Below are 18,316 nucleotides of genomic sequence, written 5' to 3' on the forward strand. Positions count from 1 at the left end.
GAGTAAGGTAATGACAAAAAAATTTACTTGTTATATTGTGCAATATAGGTTGATGCAGTAATGCAAGGTACACCAGCATATACTGTACATATAAAAATAATTATCAATATATTTATAAATAATTTTTAGTTGGTGATAGATCATTTTGACTCAGTCATGTCATAAGTAGCTCTCAGGTTGAAAAAGTGTGTGCACCCCTGATTTACATAATGTAGTGTTAGGGTTAGTGAAGTGTAAGTGCCGAAATCAAGGCAAGACAACAAAAACATAAGCCTATGACACCACTAGTTACTCAGTCAGGCAATAATAAATGAACTAACAAGTCCATGAGAAAAATACATGATCACAATGGCGTTCATGGCACAAACAGCGCAACCAAACAAGTCACTTTTCCACACAACATGGCGGCTTCATATATGAGTGCCAATGGTGGAAGGCATGTGCATCTTACCGCTGGACTTGAAGAGCTGCATCACAAACATCCATTGGCATTTTCCTCCAGGACATTTTCCTCCATTGGCATTTTCCTCCGGTACCTCATCATTCTCCCCCAAAGCTAAACCACGTTGTTTTTTCCTCAGGCACCGGCGAGAGTGGCAAAAGCACTTTTATCAAGCAGATGAGAATAATCCACGGCTCGGGTTACACGGATGAGGACAAGAAAGGCTTCACCAAGCTGGTCTACCAGAACATCTTCACGTCCATGCAGGCCATGATACGGGCCACGGAGACCCTCAAGATACCATACAAGTTGGAACAGAACAAAGTATGTAATATACACAACACCTGTTGACTGGTGTCTTCTTGGTGTGCTTTTCCGCTCATGTTCTCATTACCTCCAATCCTGTAAAATAAGTGTGATCCTCCTGAGGAATGAGACGACTATATCGACCTGTGACTCATGGGTATTTCTGCACCTTTGCTGTCACCCTCAGAGTAATGCGCAGCTGGTGCGCGAGGTGGACGTGGAGATGGTTTCGTCCTTCGATCAGCCCTACATCGGCGCCATCAAGACGCTGTGGTCTGACCCTGGCATCCAGGAGGCCTATGACCGCAGGAGAGAGTACCAGCTCTCCGACTCTACCAAATAGTACGTCTCTCTTCTGCCAATATACGAGAAAAACACACTATTTATTTGCATGTAGCAGTGGAACATATTATAGCTTAATAATATGCAACAATGGTTCCATATACCCTATTGTCTGGACTGTAAAGTCACTTCAGAGTATAAGTGGCAGCAGTCAAAAAATAATCTGATTTGTCACACTTTAATGTTTCAGTTCATCAAACAAATGAAAATATTAGTCACTATTATGAATGACACCACAACTCAACACGTTATGCAGTTTTTCAATGAAACTTTTTATGAAGCGAGAAACAAATCCAAACCTACATGGCCCTGTCTGAAAAACTGACCCCCATTAAAACATGACATAATTAGGATGAATTGGAATGTACTGTCACTGTGTAAAAGCTTATAAAGCCATTTCTAAAGCTTTCGGACTCCAGCCAACCACAGTGAGAGCCATTATTTACAAATGGCCAAAACATGGAACAGTGGTGAACCTTCCCAGGAGCGGCCGGCCAACCAAAATGACCCCATGAGGTCACAAAAGACCCCACAACAACGTCCAAAGAAGTGCAGACCTCACTTGCCCCAGTTAAGGTCAGTGTTCATGACTCCACCGTAAGAAAGACACTGGGCAAAAACGGCCTGCAAAGCAGAGTTCCAAGACCAAAAGCATTGCTGAACAAAAAGAACATTAAGGCTGGTCCCCATTTGGCCAGAAAACATCTTGATGATCCCCAAGACCTTTGGGAAAATACTCTGTCGTCTGGTGTAAAAGCATTTCTTAGCAACAGTAAAATATGGTGGTGGTAGTGTGATGGTCTGCTGCTTCAGGACCCGGAAGACTTGCTGTGATCAATGGAAGCATGAATTGTGCTGAAGGAGAATGTGCGGCCATCTGTGGGTGAGCTCAAGCTGAAAGCAACTTGGGTTGTGCAGCAGGACAATGATCCAAAACACAGCAGCAAGTCCACCAAAGCAAATGAAGACTTTGCAGTGGCCTAGTCCAAGTCCAGAGTTGAATCCTATTGAGATGCTGTGGCATGACATTCAAAAGGCCTTGATGCTGCAAAAGCCTCCAATGTGGCTGAATGACAACAATTCCTCCACAGCTGGAAGAGACTCATTGCAAGTTATGACAAAGGCCAAAACCACCCCCATTCCTTAACGACGGCCCTAACGACAGGTGTTCAGAAACACATATGTAAGTTGCTCCTGACTTACATGACTTTACGGCATTGAAAATGTTCATTATGACTTTCGGCCATGTCATTAGGTACACCCACACATGAGATCTAAGAGATGATGCTTGTTTCTGATGCAACTCTGAGAGTTCTTGTATCTGATATCATGATGTGTGCATGTGGTTGACATCAGTGTTTTGCTGTTGCATTCCTGTCACGTACTCTTCCCCATCCACAGTTACCTTAGCGATATAGATCGAATAACTGCATCGGAGTACGTGCCCACTCAGCAGGATGTGCTGCGGGTTCGAGTGCCCACCACCGGCATCATTGAGTACCCCTTTGACCTGGAGAATATAATCTTCAGGTACCGGCGGCGAGCCCGCCACATCTCTGGTCGGCCGTCGATGTCGCCGTCTTCTGTGAGCTCGGCTTGGGCTGCAACATGTACGCATCCCTGATGGTAGCATCCCAGAAGTCTGGAGTCCAGACCTACGGGTTGGCCTGTTGACTCCTAACTTGTCTCTTATTGAAGCCATGTTGACTGATTTGTACATGTAGTCCTCGGAGAGCAAATGTGGTATGGGAGCTGCCATCATGGATGAGGCTACAGTCTATTTCCTTTGTGGGTTTCTGGCACATTTGCATCTAATCCCTTCTTGTTCCTCAGGAATGTTCCCTTTGGTTACATCTGCACTGAACCACTTGCTTTTAGAGGGTCTGAATCTGCTTCACTTTTCTTCTTTATTTCCTCCTCCTCTCTTGCTGTCCTTCCCACCTCCAGCTACCTTAGCGATCTGGATCGTATTGCTGAATCGTCCTATCTGCCAACTCAACAGGATGTGCTTAGGGTTCGTATCCCAACCACCGGGATCATAGAATACCCTTTCGACTTGCAAAGCATCATTTTCAGGTAGATGGGAAAGAATTGCATCACCTTTGACTAACCTCGGCCTCACGTGTTTCCATCGCATGTCTGTGGGCTTCATGTTACCCTGCCAACCCATTCCAGCATTCCCATGTATTGCCTACTAAAAGCCTCCAGTTCAACACAAACTGCTTATTAACAATAGCCACGTTTACATGAGGAGTTTTTCCTCTTTCCGAATTACCTTTCCGAAATCCAATCTCTTGTCTACATGCACCGCTATAATCAAACAGAATAGTCAATGGGGCATGCGTAGTAAAATGTAAACATCAACATCACGTGATACCGGCTTCCCCGACTTTCACTTGTTGGAATAACGCCGAATAACTGCAAGTTTTTTGTTCGTCCAGACTTTAAGTTTAGTTTGGATCAAAAACAAAAAGTTTCCGCAGCAATGCAGTGCCGATTGCTCGCCTCCATTTTTAAAAGTGAAGAACGTCTGGGGCTGTGTGTTACGTCATATCTGAGCATGCACTGAAAGAACGCACCCAGGATAAATTTAGACAGGAAAAGATCAAATTCAATCTTGCATATATTTTATAATTAAACTCAGGACATGTTTTATATAGATATATATTTTCTTTTTAAAGACAAACTGGACTTGTGAATGGCGTATAGAAGGGTTTAGATTATGTTCCACAGATGGCGGGAATGCACACGAAAGCTGCTTGCCAACCGCCAATAAACAACAGAAGAAAAACACCACGAAGAAGAACGCACCCTGACAAGTTTCCGTTTGAGCGGCTACAAGATACCTCAATCGGATTGGGGAAAGGAATATTCCACCCCCGTGAATCCGACTATATGTTCATTCGGATTGGCACTTTTTTTTCGGAATGAGGTGTATACAAAGGTTACATTCTTTCCGTTTCAGCAAATAAACCAAATCCAATTGGAATATTTGGGTCCATGTATAAGTGGCTCGTGATCTCTCTACTCGTCAAGAAAAAAGGCATTCTAACATGCATGACAAGGTGATTTGTTGTTGGAAAGTCAAAAAATTCGGAATTCAACCTAAAAATGCTGGGAAGTTGCCCAAACAATGATGAAGATTTCCCACATACGTCAGGTCATGTCACCTCTGTCCTGGCTGCTCAGTACATTATGTCTAAAACATGTTGGAAAGCACCAGCAGGATTTAAAGGTGTAGTCTCTCCACCAAACTGTTGCTGAAGCCTGATGCCTTTCCCACGTTACTTGGTAAGTTGAAGAGTCAGAAGCACAAGTTAACAATTAATCAGTGTCATAACTGCGTTTATTTAGTGTAAGTAAGTGGTTGTCTGTGTTGCTTTAAAATGTGCATACAAGGAGCGGGGTGCAAATTACGAGCCCACTGACGCTTGGAGTGGCTAATAGCCTTTTTCCACTACAGTCAGCAGTCACCAGAGTTTTTTATACACCGGTAGTCTCACAAAAAATATGTAATGACCACATTTCTGATACCGATCTAGAACATCTACGTTAGAAAGTGAGGTTCGGAAGTAGTTCAAAAGTGCTCGGGAGTGAGACCAGTCACAGAGCAGTGGCCGTGCCCGGAGGTGGGCCATGGGAGAAATAAATGAAAACAGAGCATTTTGGAAACACAGCTGAAATAGGTGCAGATTGTGGTGGATCTAGAAAGCTTTCTGTACCGGTTACGGTGTGTAGCTGCTCAATACTAAGGTCCCAGAATGAGCATCATACTGTAAGTCCCCTTTTCAAATTTTCCTCCAATACGTAGCCTTCTGCACACTACAGTCCAATGCTCTCACTTCCTTCTTGCTGTCGAGCGTGTTAATACATGCAAAGGATCCATGCCGGGCTCTTATCAAATGCACCACTGCTACCTGAAAAGTGACGTCTTTTCTCATCACCTGTTTTTGTGAAAAAACAATAGTATCAAGACGTATAAATACACCTTTGGGAGCGAGCGTTCAGGCTTCGAAAAACATATAAATATGTGGTATTGGTATTGAATGAGTTCATGTTTTGGGGTTTTATAATATGGCAGTTTGCTTCTTTGCAGTTTTTCAGAAATGAATTAATAAATGATAGCTGTTTGGTGTCTTAGTGAAAACCTATGTAAACAGAAGTGGTATGTGGTATTGGGGTCACACTGTGGCAGTAATGACAAAAACATTAGCTTACATGACATGACCGTATCACCATCAAGCCATTGACTGTCCCATATGATAGAGCAGAGGTGCTCACACTTTTTCAGCATGCAAGCTACTTTTAAAATGACCGAGTCAAAATGATCTACCCACTACAAAAATGCAAAACATCTATTTATTTTCAAATGTATTGAGGATTATTTGTACGTACAATGTATGTTGATGTACCTTACATAACCAAATGAGCCAATATTGCAAAACACACATAATGAACTATTAACATTTTTTGTAATTACCTGAGTTTACTTTGATGACTTGCACTGAATTGAATCAGCCAGGGATGCATAGTCCGGACAGTAGCTGCTGATAGCCAGGTTAGCCAGGCAAACGCACTTCGAAAAAGACATTGTGAAAAAAAAAGTCCACCTCCCATTCCGTATGGAAGTGATATGTTTTTGCCTTTTTACTTGGTCCAGCTACTTCACTCATTTTAGTGACCATAAACTTTAGCGAGGGCTTAAAATCTGACGCAATTCGCCGACTAGCTTAGCACTTTGCATCGTTGTTAACGCATGAGCGGTGACCTAAAGGTCAAAATTCAGTTGTCATCTGACTGGTTGTCCTGTATGTCAATCAAGTAACGGGGATGGATGATAGGCTGACATCGTAAGTTCTGCTGCAATTAGAGACGGTGTTTGATTTGATTGGTCACCCGAAGGGCAACGTTCAGTTGTCATCTGAATGGCTGCCCTGTATATCAATCAAGTGACGGCATTGATGCTAGGATGATATTTTTTTAATGTCACGCCGCGATCGACCAGTACCACCTCCGCGATCGACCGGTAGATCGCGATCGACTTAATGAGCACCCGTGTGATAGAGCGAAGAAAGTTCCTCCATTTTGTGTGGAAGCGGTATGTTTTTGGTTTTTGGTTTTGCTTAAATTTGGAAGAAATGTTAGCTCGCTAGCAAGCGTTGGTGTGTTTGCAGCGGAAGAGTTGGGCAATGTGTTGTCAACAACAACTAATCTATGTCTCCAAGGCTCTGAGCTGTATTTAAAAAGTCAAACAGGTTTTCTTTGCTCTACCTATGAAAATAAATGAGCATGATTTGTTGTAGATGTAAAGAGCCGGCAGTAGGAACAGATTGTTTTTGGCCCTTGAACCCCTACTCTATTTAGTTGACTTTCCACTGCTGGAAGAGAGAGTGCAGGAATATATATGCAGCATGTGAATGAATGCTTCCCAAAAGCTGCCCTCTGTCATCCATGAGTAGAAGTGCTTTTTACCGAACTACGCCTTCTGTTTTAGTCTCTGTGCTCCACAACCTTCCAACACCTTCCGTTCCATCGCTGGCAAAGCCACACATGGAAAGGAGAGAAGATGGAACTAGATGGAGCCAGCAAGAGTGATGAAAGTAGAGTGCAAATCGATAGGAAGCTATCATGTCATCCTCCTCCTACGCTTGGCGAGGCCGCAAATAACCGCGCCTGCAACGTGGTTGCGCTCAAGCGCTTCCCAGCTGCTCCACTGCAGCGAGCTCACTGTGACTCATTGCACCCTCTCCATGGCTTTACAAAGACACCAACAACACAGCTAATACACTTCATTAGCTCTTCATCCGCAATGCATTGGAATGTGTGCATATTCCTGGTAGGAGATATGCCAACACGTCTGGCTCACCCACCCTCATGTTCACGTCCAAACGTGGGGCCAACCCCCCTCCTTGGAGCTCCTTGGATTCCTACAAATACCAAAGCACTCCGGTCATACAGAGGATTTGTGACTCCTCTTTTTGCAGCAGATTTTCTAAAAGCACTGCACTCCTGTCATATAGTAGATCTTTGACAGGTGGTTTTGCAGTACATCCTTGTCAAAACAGCAGTGTTTTTGTCGTATAGTTGTTCTTTGACAGATGGTTTTGTAGTAGATCCTTAAAAAAGCAGTGTTCTTGTCGTATAGTTGATCTTTGACAGGTGTTCATGTCGTATAGTTGATCTATGGCCGGTGGTTTTGTAGTAGATCCTTAAAAACGGCAGTGTTCTTGTCGTATAGTTGATCTTTGACAGATGGTTTTGGAGTAGATCCTTAAAAACTGCAGTGTTCTTGTCATATAGTTGATCTATGACCGATGGTTTTGTAGTAGATCCTTAAAAAAAGCAGTGTTCTTGTCTTATCGTTGATCTATAACAGGTGGTTTTGTAGTAGATCCTTAAAAACGGCAGTGTTCTTGTCGTATAGTTGATCTATGACAGGTGGTTTTGAAGTAGATCCTTAAAAACAGCAGTTTTCTTGTCATGTAGTTGATCTATGACAGGTGGTTTTTATAGTAGATCCTTAAAAACAGCAGTGTTCTTGTCGTATAGTTGATCTTTGACTGGTGGTTTTGAAGTTGATCCTTAAAAACCGTAGTGTTCTTGTCATATACAGTAAAGTCTCGTTATATCGATATTGTCGGGAGTCGGAAAAAATATTGATATAACCGGACTGTCGATATATCCGAGTATGCGCCGAACTGCATTAAAAGTGGGCAATAATGCACTCGACATTGTTCTATAGTATAGAACAATGTCGAGCAGCTTAAATCAATCTTTGCTTAAGGATTTCAATACCAAAAAAGAACACGGTGAACGGCTACTTCCAGTCAACTTTATTTTTCACACTTCCACCACCAGAGAGCAGCACACACACCGATTCCCGCACTTCCTGGTTCACAGGTCATGCTCAACCCGCCCCACATAGCTGGCCAAACACATTCCTGCAACAGAAGAACTAACTGCGTTCGTGGTTTCTCTCGTGTGTATAGAATAAAAAGATATCTGAATACAACACAATTAAATACATGTATTTGTACGCTTGTGTCTTCTTTGGAATAGGTGTGTATGCTATGTCAGTCGGTTCTTCTGTTGCAGGCATGTGTTTGGCCAGCTATGTGGGGCGGGTTGAGCATGACCTGTGAACCAGGAAGTGCGGGAATCGGTGTGTGTGCTGCGCTCTGGTGGTGGAAGTGTGAAAAATAAAGTTGACTGGAAGCAGCCGTTCGCCGTGTTCTTTTTTGGTATTGAAATCCTTAAGCAAAGATTGATTTAAGCTGCTTTTGTATCGATATAAGCAGACCAAATTGGCTGGCGGGAGATGAAAAGGGCATCGTAGTAACCGGATTATCATAATAACAGAACTAATTATATCATAAAAGACTAGAAATTTGCCGGGAAATGAAAATAGTATCGTAATAAGCAGTACTTTGATATAACGAGACTTTACTGTAGTTGCTCTTTGACGGGTGGTTTTGTAGTAGATCCTTAAAACAGCTGTGTTCTTGTCGTATAGCTGATCTTTTCTGGGTGGTTTTGAAGTAGATCCTTAAAACAGCTGTGTTCTTGTCGTGTAGTTGATCTTTGTCAAGTGCTTTTGCAGTAGATTTCTGAAAACAGCAGCACACTCCTGTCATGTAAAGGGCGCTTTACTAGCATTTTTGCAGTAGATCTATTGTAGACTGCTGTAATGGCCTTATCACTGGGCTCACTAAACCATTTATAAAACGTCTGCGGTACATCCAGAATGCTGCAGCTCGTGTCCTGACTAGAAGCAGGAAATATGAGCCTATTAGTACTCGGGGTCTCTGCACTGGCATCCTGTCGTTCACAGAATAGACTTTAAAACAGCTCTGCTTGTGTACCAGTCTCTTCATGTCTAGATGGCCAAAGTACATCTCTGACATGTTAGAGCTGCATAAACCATCTCTACCTCTGAGAAGCTCAGGTAGTGGTCTCCTGGGGGTGCCCAGAGTCAGGACTAAACACGGTGAGACTACTTTTGGTTTCATGCTGCCAAAATCTGGAACAGTCCAGTCCAGTTCCAGTAGATATGCGACAATCCTCAACTTTGGCAAAGTTCAAATCCAAGCTGACAAGATGACAAGTGAAAGGATTTTATCTGCACATAATTTTTTGTTTCAATGAAAGATTTATGCTATGTTTTGTGTAATGATTTTTAAAGTGATTTCATCCTTCTTCACTTTGAAGGACCTTGTGTATGAATTGTGCTCTAGAAATCAGTCTTGCCTTTTCCAAACTGCAGTGTTCCTGTCATATGGCGCATGTCAGTCCTGTGGTATAGAAGATCTTTGGCTAGTTAACGTAGTTTCTTTGCCGCCAAGTCTGACTTCATGACTTTATTCATGAGTGCCGTTTGGTGAAGTGAACCAAGAGCCTTGCGTGAAGATGAAATAACACAAACAAAGTATAGTCCATCACTCGCTACAAAGTTGTTTCAATATCGCTACCTAACTGGATGGTGTTTTTTTTTTTTTAAATGAAGAAATGATTGCTGTTTGGTGGTTGACCAGCTGATTATTTGGTGTGGAAGTGGTACATTTTTTGCCTGTTTATTTGCCCGTCTCCTGTCACGTCTGAGAAGCCGTACAAGCAGTGCACTATGTGATGTGAGGGTGCATATCAATCAAGCAACAAACATCATAGTAAGGATGGCTATTTTTGAGTGCCATGAAAAACTAAACTTTCACACAGCAAACAGTAAGTTGTTATGTCTTGTTTTTGCTTATCATGTTCATCATATGTTTTTGCTTGTCTACTGTATTAGGTAATATGGTAATAAAGTTGACTGTAGGGGTGTTATTTCATGTTTACAGGGCTCTAATGTAATAAAAATGTGTGCAAAGTATTCCGGCACTGTGCCGGATCTCCGGCGTTTCAATATGACCAACGAAAAACAAAAAAAATCTGCCGGACCCAGACAAACACAAACTCATTGTAGCCATGCGGTACGTCTCTGACTCTCAGAAATAGAAAGACATAGAAAGCTCACACCCGAACACAACACACAGAGCGCGGTGTCACCGTTGCGCAGTGCTTCAGTGCACACGGCGCCATCTTGTGTAGCACAACTTGGCATGTACTATAGGTAGTTTACAGCTGCACAGTAGGGCATTTTAATGTCTTATCGTGTCCAGAATTTGAGGAACCATCAGTAAAAACATCGAAAGTCGCAAACGAACAAGGTTGTGCTACACAAGATGGCGGACTCGCGGCAACAAAAACGCATAGCTCTTGAGTTTTCTGCGTAATGTAGTTCTGTGGCCCTGAATGCCGCTATTACAAAGCCCCTCCCCATCAAACCGTTACTGTCCAATCCTCCGATTATACTGCATTCAGGACAACTCAGGGTAAGGCGTATGTTTTTGTGTGCTGTGCTCCAAGAAGCTAGTGTATGCTATCGGGGTGAAGCCGAACCCGAATGCGGTATTCGGGACGGCACGAATAATGACTCTTTAGGGCCACATTTAGTTGCTCTTTACTTCTGCGGTTGGGCGTTCTCCTGTTGGCTCTGTTAGCATTAGCTCGCTAACGTTAAGGCTGTTGACAGAGTAACGTTCACAAAGTAAGGCTTAGGAACTTGTGTAGAATCGTATTCACTTCTGGGTCGTATTTGGTACCTTTAAGTTAGTGGGGGGTTCATATTATAATCACTGTGCTTAGTATATTACCTATATATACTATATACTTTTTTCCCGCCCCCAAAAAAATGTATATATATTTGGCGGGGGGAAAAGTGGAGGATCAGGATTTGTTTTTTTACTTGAAGCCCTTTTTTTGTGTGGGATATGTGTGTGTCCATCCACCAGTTATGAGATATACTGTATGAAAATGGAGTAATAGATCCAAATACTCTTTGGTTTGCTCATGAAAATAGGGGGGTGGGTGCCCAGACCTTGACTTACGACTGTATTACAAAGTGTCAGTCATGTGAGCAGACTAATGGATGTATGGATGGATTGAGGTGTTTTGTTTGCATATCAGGCTGCTTTGCTTGATCATTGGTTAGACACTTTGAGATTTACTCTTGTCTTCTCTGAATTTTTGTGCGCAATAGAAAGTCAAGAACACCATTTCTAATGCACACACAAACATGCATGCATGTTTCTTCTGCTTCTGTCCTAGTTGTGGGTGGGTGGGTGCCTTGCTTTACTACTGTACATACTGCAGCTACAGTCCAGTCCTTTTCAGCCACCAATTTCCTGCATGAATATTACATTTCTGTTGAAATGATTTATGCTCTTTCCCTTGACACCCTCGGTCCTTTGGTGCATGCTTTTCTGTGTGGCATCCACTTAAACACAATCAATCACCGAAGCTAATGACTTGATTCTGTTGTCTGTTTTCTTTTGCCCCTTATTTCCCCTTCATCGTTGGTAGGATGGTGGATGTGGGAGGTCAGAGGTCAGAGAGGAGGAAGTGGATCCATTGCTTTGAGAACGTAACCTCCATCATGTTTCTGGTGGCGCTCAGCGAGTACGACCAGGTCCTGGTCGAGTCGGACAACGAGGTGAGAGGCAGGGTAGTGAAGTGATGTTTTTTCCCTGAATGAGAGAAGTATATAATTATTACACATGAAGTCTTTTATTGTGTGGGCATGGATAAGTCTGAAAAAAATATATATGGATGTGTGTGTGTGTGTGTGTATGTATATGTATAATGGGGCTGTCAATCGATTAAAATATTTGGTTGTGTTTAATGGCATTTTTGTCCATAGTTAACCCAAAAATAATCGCATTTAATCGCAGATGGAAATAAGTTTTTATTTATAATAAGTAGGGGAAATCTCTTTGTGGTAAACGATTCGATGTGCACCTACAACAATAATAATGGATAGCATATAAGGATAGCAATTTGGGAACTTTGGGCCATTATTTAAAAAAAAATACAGTCGGCAAGCATATTTTTCTTTATTATTAGCATATTAGCTCTTGTCTACATGGGAAAGGCCACTTTCCGTTATGTTGACAACCGCTTGTGTTGACGTGAGCGGGCCAGTTGAGGGCTGTGGACTTGAACAGGTTCTGCTGTCTTTAGTCTTGTGACTTGCCAACGAGAGCTTTGTGTGCATGCTATCTGCTCAGAACCGCATGGAGGAGAGCAAAGCGCTGTTCCGGACCATCATCACATATCCGTGGTTTCAAAATTCCTCCGTCATCCTCTTCCTCAACAAGAGGGACCTCCTGGAGGAGAAGATCATGTACTCCCACCTGGTGGACTACTTCCCTGAGTTTGACGGTACTTTGGTTTGTTTTCATTTGAGCTTCCTGCTTGCAACATCCCAATGTTTTAATGCTGCTAATGTTACTGCTCATCCATGATTGGCCAGCCCCCAGCTTCTTGAGAGCACTTTTTTCATCATATAGGGACACCTTGTGGCCTTAACCGTGAAGTACAATGGAAAGGATAGCAGTACTGTACTCTGTAGGAACCACACAGGAAAAATACCATACTGGGAGCTTTTATTTGTGTACACGTAATTGTACTGCTAATTTATGGCTAAATTCTAATCTTGTGACATCTACTACTAATTGTTTAGTAGTGAGTGAGGAAACTGTACCTGCTTTCTGTACCAATCACAAGCTATAAGTGCAGGAGCTGTTATGTGTAACAGTGTAACAGTCTGGCTCATGGTGTCAAGGTATACCTCAGAAATATCTAAACATGTGCAATTGCTTGTGAGAACACATTCATTGGGGTGCTGCAATGACATCAGCCTCGCTCTGGGGTCTGAGCTCCTCTGGCTCGGTCTGGTGGATAGAGGCAGTATTGCAGTGCCATCCATCCATTTTCTATGCATAGAATTGATAACATGGCGTGTTCCTTTTCCAGGTCCCCAGCGAGACCCTCTGGCGGGTCGGGAGTTCATCTTGAAAATGTTTGTGGACTTGAACCCGGACAGCGACAAGATCATCTACTCCCACTTCACATGCGCCACAGACACGGAGAACATCCGCTTCGTCTTCGCCGCAGTCAAAGACACCATTCTGCAGCTCAACCTCAAGGAGTACAACCTGGTTTGATTTCGAAGCCGCCCGGCGGGGGCAGAGGGATGGAAGGCCACGCCCCTGCAGCACGCCCCTCCCTCACATACACAACACTCTCGTTAGCTTCGCTCTTCACTCGCCCTTCCCCGCCTTGGAAAGGCTCTGTTGTCCGCTTATATCAGTGCGGGTGGGACACCTTCTTCTCTGCAGTGGCGGGGTGTTGCAGGGGGATGCCAGCCGGGCCACCCCCACTTGAAGACTTTACGCTTTAAAGGGCTCTCTCCCACTGCAGCCAGCCCCGCCAGACAAATACGCTATCTGCCAGCCCGGTACTTTGTGTACTTGAGTCATCATTTGCTTTATTGCTGATACGCAGAAATGTAAATAGTTTGGCTTACACCGTGTTAGGGCTACCACACACACACACACACACACACACTTGCTTTCATTCTCTTAGTCAACACCACTACAGGTTATAGACACACACGCTGCTCCTCATGCTTCAAGTCATTTATGAACAAACAACACAGCAGCACCACAACACAACCAATGTTGGAATAGCAGGCACACCACCTGACCAGTGGAAGACACCAGCCAGTGTTTTAAAGCGCATGCAGAGATACATAAAGCTGCTGGATGCTCATGATGAGGGGTGCACGATAGTTCAGGGAATTATGAAGTCATGCCGATAAACCCCCTCACCATCATTTCAATGAGGCCAGATTACCCGTACTGTGCTGGTGAGCAAAGCGAGCTCTCCGGTTTTCTCCTGCCTAACTTCCATGGCGCTCACTTGTAAACGAACCATTCACTGCCACAGCGTTTGGAAAGTGTCAAAGGTTTCCCAGAGACCTCAGTGGCGTCACGCCGGTTGCTCAGAGCATGTGCCCCAGTACAGTGCACCTTGCTGGGCTACAGCAGGTTATCGATATCGGCTGCTGCCCTCTGGTGGAGTAAGAAAGGTAAATCGGGAGGTTGCCTGTAATGGGCAGGTTATTGAATGGTGTAGTCAGTTTCATGTGTCATACGTGAGTGGAAAGTGTAGATAACCAACATGACTTGTGTTGGACCATGAGGAGTAAACACCTCGGCAGTATTGCTTTAGTGGCTGACATCCAAACAATGATGATGACGTTATTGATTGTTCCCCTCCCAAGTACCAAGTACCGCGTTGCCAATATTTGATCAAGTACTAGAGCATACTGTACGTCCTTCCAGTTGTAATGTTGGATACATGGAAGACGTCCACCTCCTTTGCTGCTGCTGGCAAAGGAGCTTTTCTACTGCTGTAAAAAAAAAGCTATTTTCTGGAGAAGTCTTTTATCTTTCTAAGCGTTCTTCTTCCATTTCAGCTTTGCGCTTTGTGCAAAGTCATCATGTGGAACATTGGGAAGGGGTATAGCATTTGGTGGAACACCTTTCTGGGTTTGGGAAAGGAATTCAGGTAGGTTTAGTCATCCAAGGGCTCAGAGTGGGGGGGGGCATCGAAACCACACATGCCTACGTGACATTCCTGGTGGCTTTTTTGGCTTCACATTTTGCCTTTTGTACAAGACAAGCATGGTATTGCCAAGTGCGACACGTCACTTGTTGGCCCGGGATGAGGATTTTGGTGCACGGTACCATGTCGGCCAGTCACCATAACCCTTTTGGCCAGGTGATAATTGTCCTACATATGTTTGCCGATAAACCATATTATTTTCACGTTTTATGGCATAATAAGGAGTACACTGTGCCAAAAATAATACATGCATTTCAAAAGCAAAAAACACCCTAATGAAAAGAATGCTCAGTCGTTAATGGATCTTTAGCAACATGGTGTGTGGAATATGCTGTTGGATGCCTTTGGTTCATGGTCAGGTGTTCTACTCGAGGAATCACAGCAGATGAAACCCAAGACTGAAGTAGACACCAGAAGCATTGCACCGTGGAGCACACCGCGCACACACACCTAGCAAGTTGTGCGTATGCTAGCGTGTAGCGCCCCGCCTCTCCCCACCGGGACAAAGCGCCTGAATGACAGGAGGGTTGACATTCAGCTATTGAACCAACACGCTCAGCTGTTGAGTGAACCCTCTTGTCATCCAGCCTGTTTGATAGCGAGAGAGTCAATACATTGAAGCTGGCAAAATTAGTGACTTGGTTTTTATTTATTGTGCGATGAATTGATTTATTGGTTATGGTGACAGGCCTAGGTCCAACATTCCAACATTTAAAGGGCCCGTGCGGCACATGTCGTCATAACGTCCATTCTCATGCGATTTCCTCCCGACGTGCGACTGCTCTTGTAGGGATTTCTCTCTAATGATACGACAAAACGTCCCATACAGTGGAACCTCTACCTAATCACAATCCGGTTTATTGCCATATACATCACCCCATACCAGGACGTTGCTCTGGTGGCTTGGTGCAACAAGAAAACAGTCACCAAAAGTTGAAGATGGAAATACAAATATAAAAATCTAAGTATGACAACACAACCGTTGGAGTTCAATAAAACCGTTGGATTCCAGCATTATTTACAGGATGGTAATATACAGTGATGATAAACTTAGAAGCAGAAATGGACCGCTCTGGTGTGAAAAAGTGATTAGCCTAAAGCTAATAAGTAGCTGGGCCACCCTTAGCAGCAACAAGTGCAACCAAGCCTTTGTGATAACTTGCAATGAGTCTCTTCCAGCTGTGGAGGAATTGTTGTCATTCAGCCACATTGGAGGCTTTTCCTTCATCAAGGCCTTTTGAAGGTCATGCCACAGCATCTCAATAGGATTCAACTCAGGACTTGGACTAGGCCGCTCCAAAGTCTTCATTTGCTTTGGTGGACTTGCTGCTGTGTTTTGGATCATTGTCCTGCTGCACAACCCAAGTTGCTTTCAGCTTGAGCTCACCCGCCGCACATTCTCCTTCAGCACAATTCATGCTTCCATTGATCACAGCAAGTCTTCCGGGTCCTGAAGCAGCAGACCATCACACTACCACCACCATATTTTACTGTTGCTATGAAATGCTTTTACACCAGACGACAGAGTATTTTCCCAAAGGTCTTGGGGATCATCAAGATGTTTTCTGGCCAAATGGAGACCAGCCTTAATGTTCTTTTGTTCAGCAGTGCTTTTGGTCTTGGAACTCTGCCATGCAGGCCGTTTTTGCCCAGTGTCTTTCTTACGGTGGAGTCATGAACACTGACCTTAACTGGGGCAAGTGGGGCCTGCACTTCTTTGGATGTTGTTGTGGGGTCTTTTGTGACCTCATGCGGTCATTTTGGTTGGTCGGACACTCCTGGGAAGGTTCACCACTGTTCCATGTTTTGGCCATTGGTGATTATGGCTCTCACTGTGGTTGGCTGGAGTCCCAAAGCTTTAAAAATTGTTTTATAACTTTTTCCACAGTGATAGATCTCAATTCATCTCTTAATTTATCATTTAGGGGGGAATCACTTTTTCACAGCAGTGTAAGCAGACAGGTGGAGCATTGCATGCACGCTGCATGAAGGTTTGGTATGGAGTGATGTCATTTCCTGAGTGAGGATAAGAGTTGAGGCAGTGAAAGGTTTGGAGGTTGCACTGTAGAAGGGCGAGGAGCCAAGGTTTCCAACAGATGAGTGAACCCAGGTGATGGAGAGGACGTGAAGGTACTGAATGAGAGCACTGACGGGACACTTTCTCCATCTCCTCCAACATGTCAGCTTGTATATTTTCCAGATTTCATTTTCTACAATCAACTTTGTCTAGTGGTGTACAAATGGAAAGTCATGTATTTTCTTGTTTTTTCAGGTATACCAAATGTAAATTTTGTACAATGAGTGTGCCAACCCCCCCCCCCCCCCCCCCCTTTTATTTGTAAAGCAGACTCTTGACTTGGTGATGAGAAGAAGTGCCAATTTTGGGAAGAATCAGGGCCTGTGAATGTCATGGTCCAAGACTAGATATGTCATGATGGGTTAGGAAATCCTTTATTAAGATTATTCATCTGCTGTTTTTATAAGCTCAACTGATTGCATGTGTTTGTCGGGGAGGGGGGTATTTGAGATGGAAAGCCTTGTGCTTACTGATGATGATTGATTCCAGTATTTTAGCCATGTTTCTCTTTTCTATGTTTCATTTCAACCACTGTTGCCTGAACCTCATTCTACTACTTTCATAGCCGCCTCCTTTTCAATGTTTGCATTTGGAATAAAATATCTTCCTATTCTCAACCCACCTCCTCTTTAGCCCCACGGCCACACAATGTACACCAAAGTCCGCTCATACACTTAGAACTGTTGACTCACAAGGATAAAAAAAGATTGTACATTTGCACGTAAAACTTTCTCAGTTTACTACCATAAGGTGGGGAAGTTAACCACAATGACTTCAAATTCAGAAGGAAAAAGTAAATTTTACTCCAATTTACGCATTTACAAAATTAAGTTTACAAGAAAAACTGATCGGAATAGTTCTAAATTTATAAGAAAAAAAATCTTAGAACAGTTAAATTCACAACAAAAATAATGTACATTTCTGTGTTCCTAGTGTATGTACCACTTTTGTTACATAACGTTACACCATGTTCCTAGTGAATGTACCACTTTTGTTACATAACGTTTGTCGTGTCTCTAGTAAATGTACCACTTTTGTTACATAACGTTACACCGTGTTACATAATGTCACACCATGTTCCCAGTAAATGTAACTTTATTGTTTGTTTGTTTTTTCGTTTTTTCACCCTCTACAGTATAGTATATTTACGTAGTTCTTTATAGTTATATAGTATAGAACAACCGTTTATGACTTTAAAAATACACTTTTAACATGATTAGAGCCCTGTAGACACGACATAATGGTCACCTTTACGCTCCTATTATTTGTTGTTTACATCACATTGCAACTTTTCTGCTGCAGGGACTCGACATGGCCGCTCGCTTGTAACACACAGTGTGTAATACTTGTGTGTGTTTTTTTTTTACTTAACGTTACACCATGTTCCTAGTGAATGTACCACTTTTGTTACATAACGTTTGTCGTGTCTCTAGTAAATGTACCACTTTTGTTACATAACGTTACACCGTGTTACATAATGTCACACCATGTTCCCAGTAAATGTACCACTTTTGTTACCTAACGTTACACCATGTTCCTGGTGAATGTACCACGTTTGCGTGTTCCCAGTATATGTCCCACTTTTGTTACACAGCGTAACACCATGTTCCCACTCAATTTAGCACTTCTGTAACGTAACGTAA

At 43.2% G+C, this 18,316-nt stretch overlaps 1 protein-coding gene across 2 annotated transcripts in view; it reads left to right on the top strand.

Annotated features, from left to right (window-relative positions):
• The window catches only part of LOC131130131 (guanine nucleotide-binding protein G(q) subunit alpha), a 33,421-nt gene extending 15,532 nt beyond the window's left edge, over nt 1-17,889 (top strand). Inside the window, exons 2-7 of one of the 2 annotated variants that reach the window (XM_058074323.1) lie at nt 582-766; nt 936-1,090; nt 3,038-3,166; nt 11,489-11,618; nt 12,193-12,346; nt 12,941-17,889. In XM_058074323.1, the coding sequence (XP_057930306.1) occupies nt 582-766; nt 936-1,090; nt 3,038-3,166; nt 11,489-11,618; nt 12,193-12,346; nt 12,941-13,131 (944 nt within the window). In that variant the 3' untranslated portion in view covers nt 13,132-17,889. Of the gene's footprint in view, nt 1-581; nt 767-935; nt 1,091-2,491; nt 2,621-3,037; nt 3,167-11,488; nt 11,619-12,192; nt 12,347-12,940 lie in introns of both variants that reach the window. The other variant, XM_058074324.1, reaches the window with a different exon arrangement.
• Nucleotides 17,890-18,316: the final 427 nt, after the last annotated feature.

Source organism: Doryrhamphus excisus, chromosome 5 (genome assembly GCF_030265055.1).
Source record: "Doryrhamphus excisus isolate RoL2022-K1 chromosome 5, RoL_Dexc_1.0, whole genome shotgun sequence".
In the NCBI taxonomy this organism is placed as follows: domain Eukaryota; kingdom Metazoa; phylum Chordata; class Actinopteri; order Syngnathiformes; family Syngnathidae; genus Doryrhamphus; species Doryrhamphus excisus.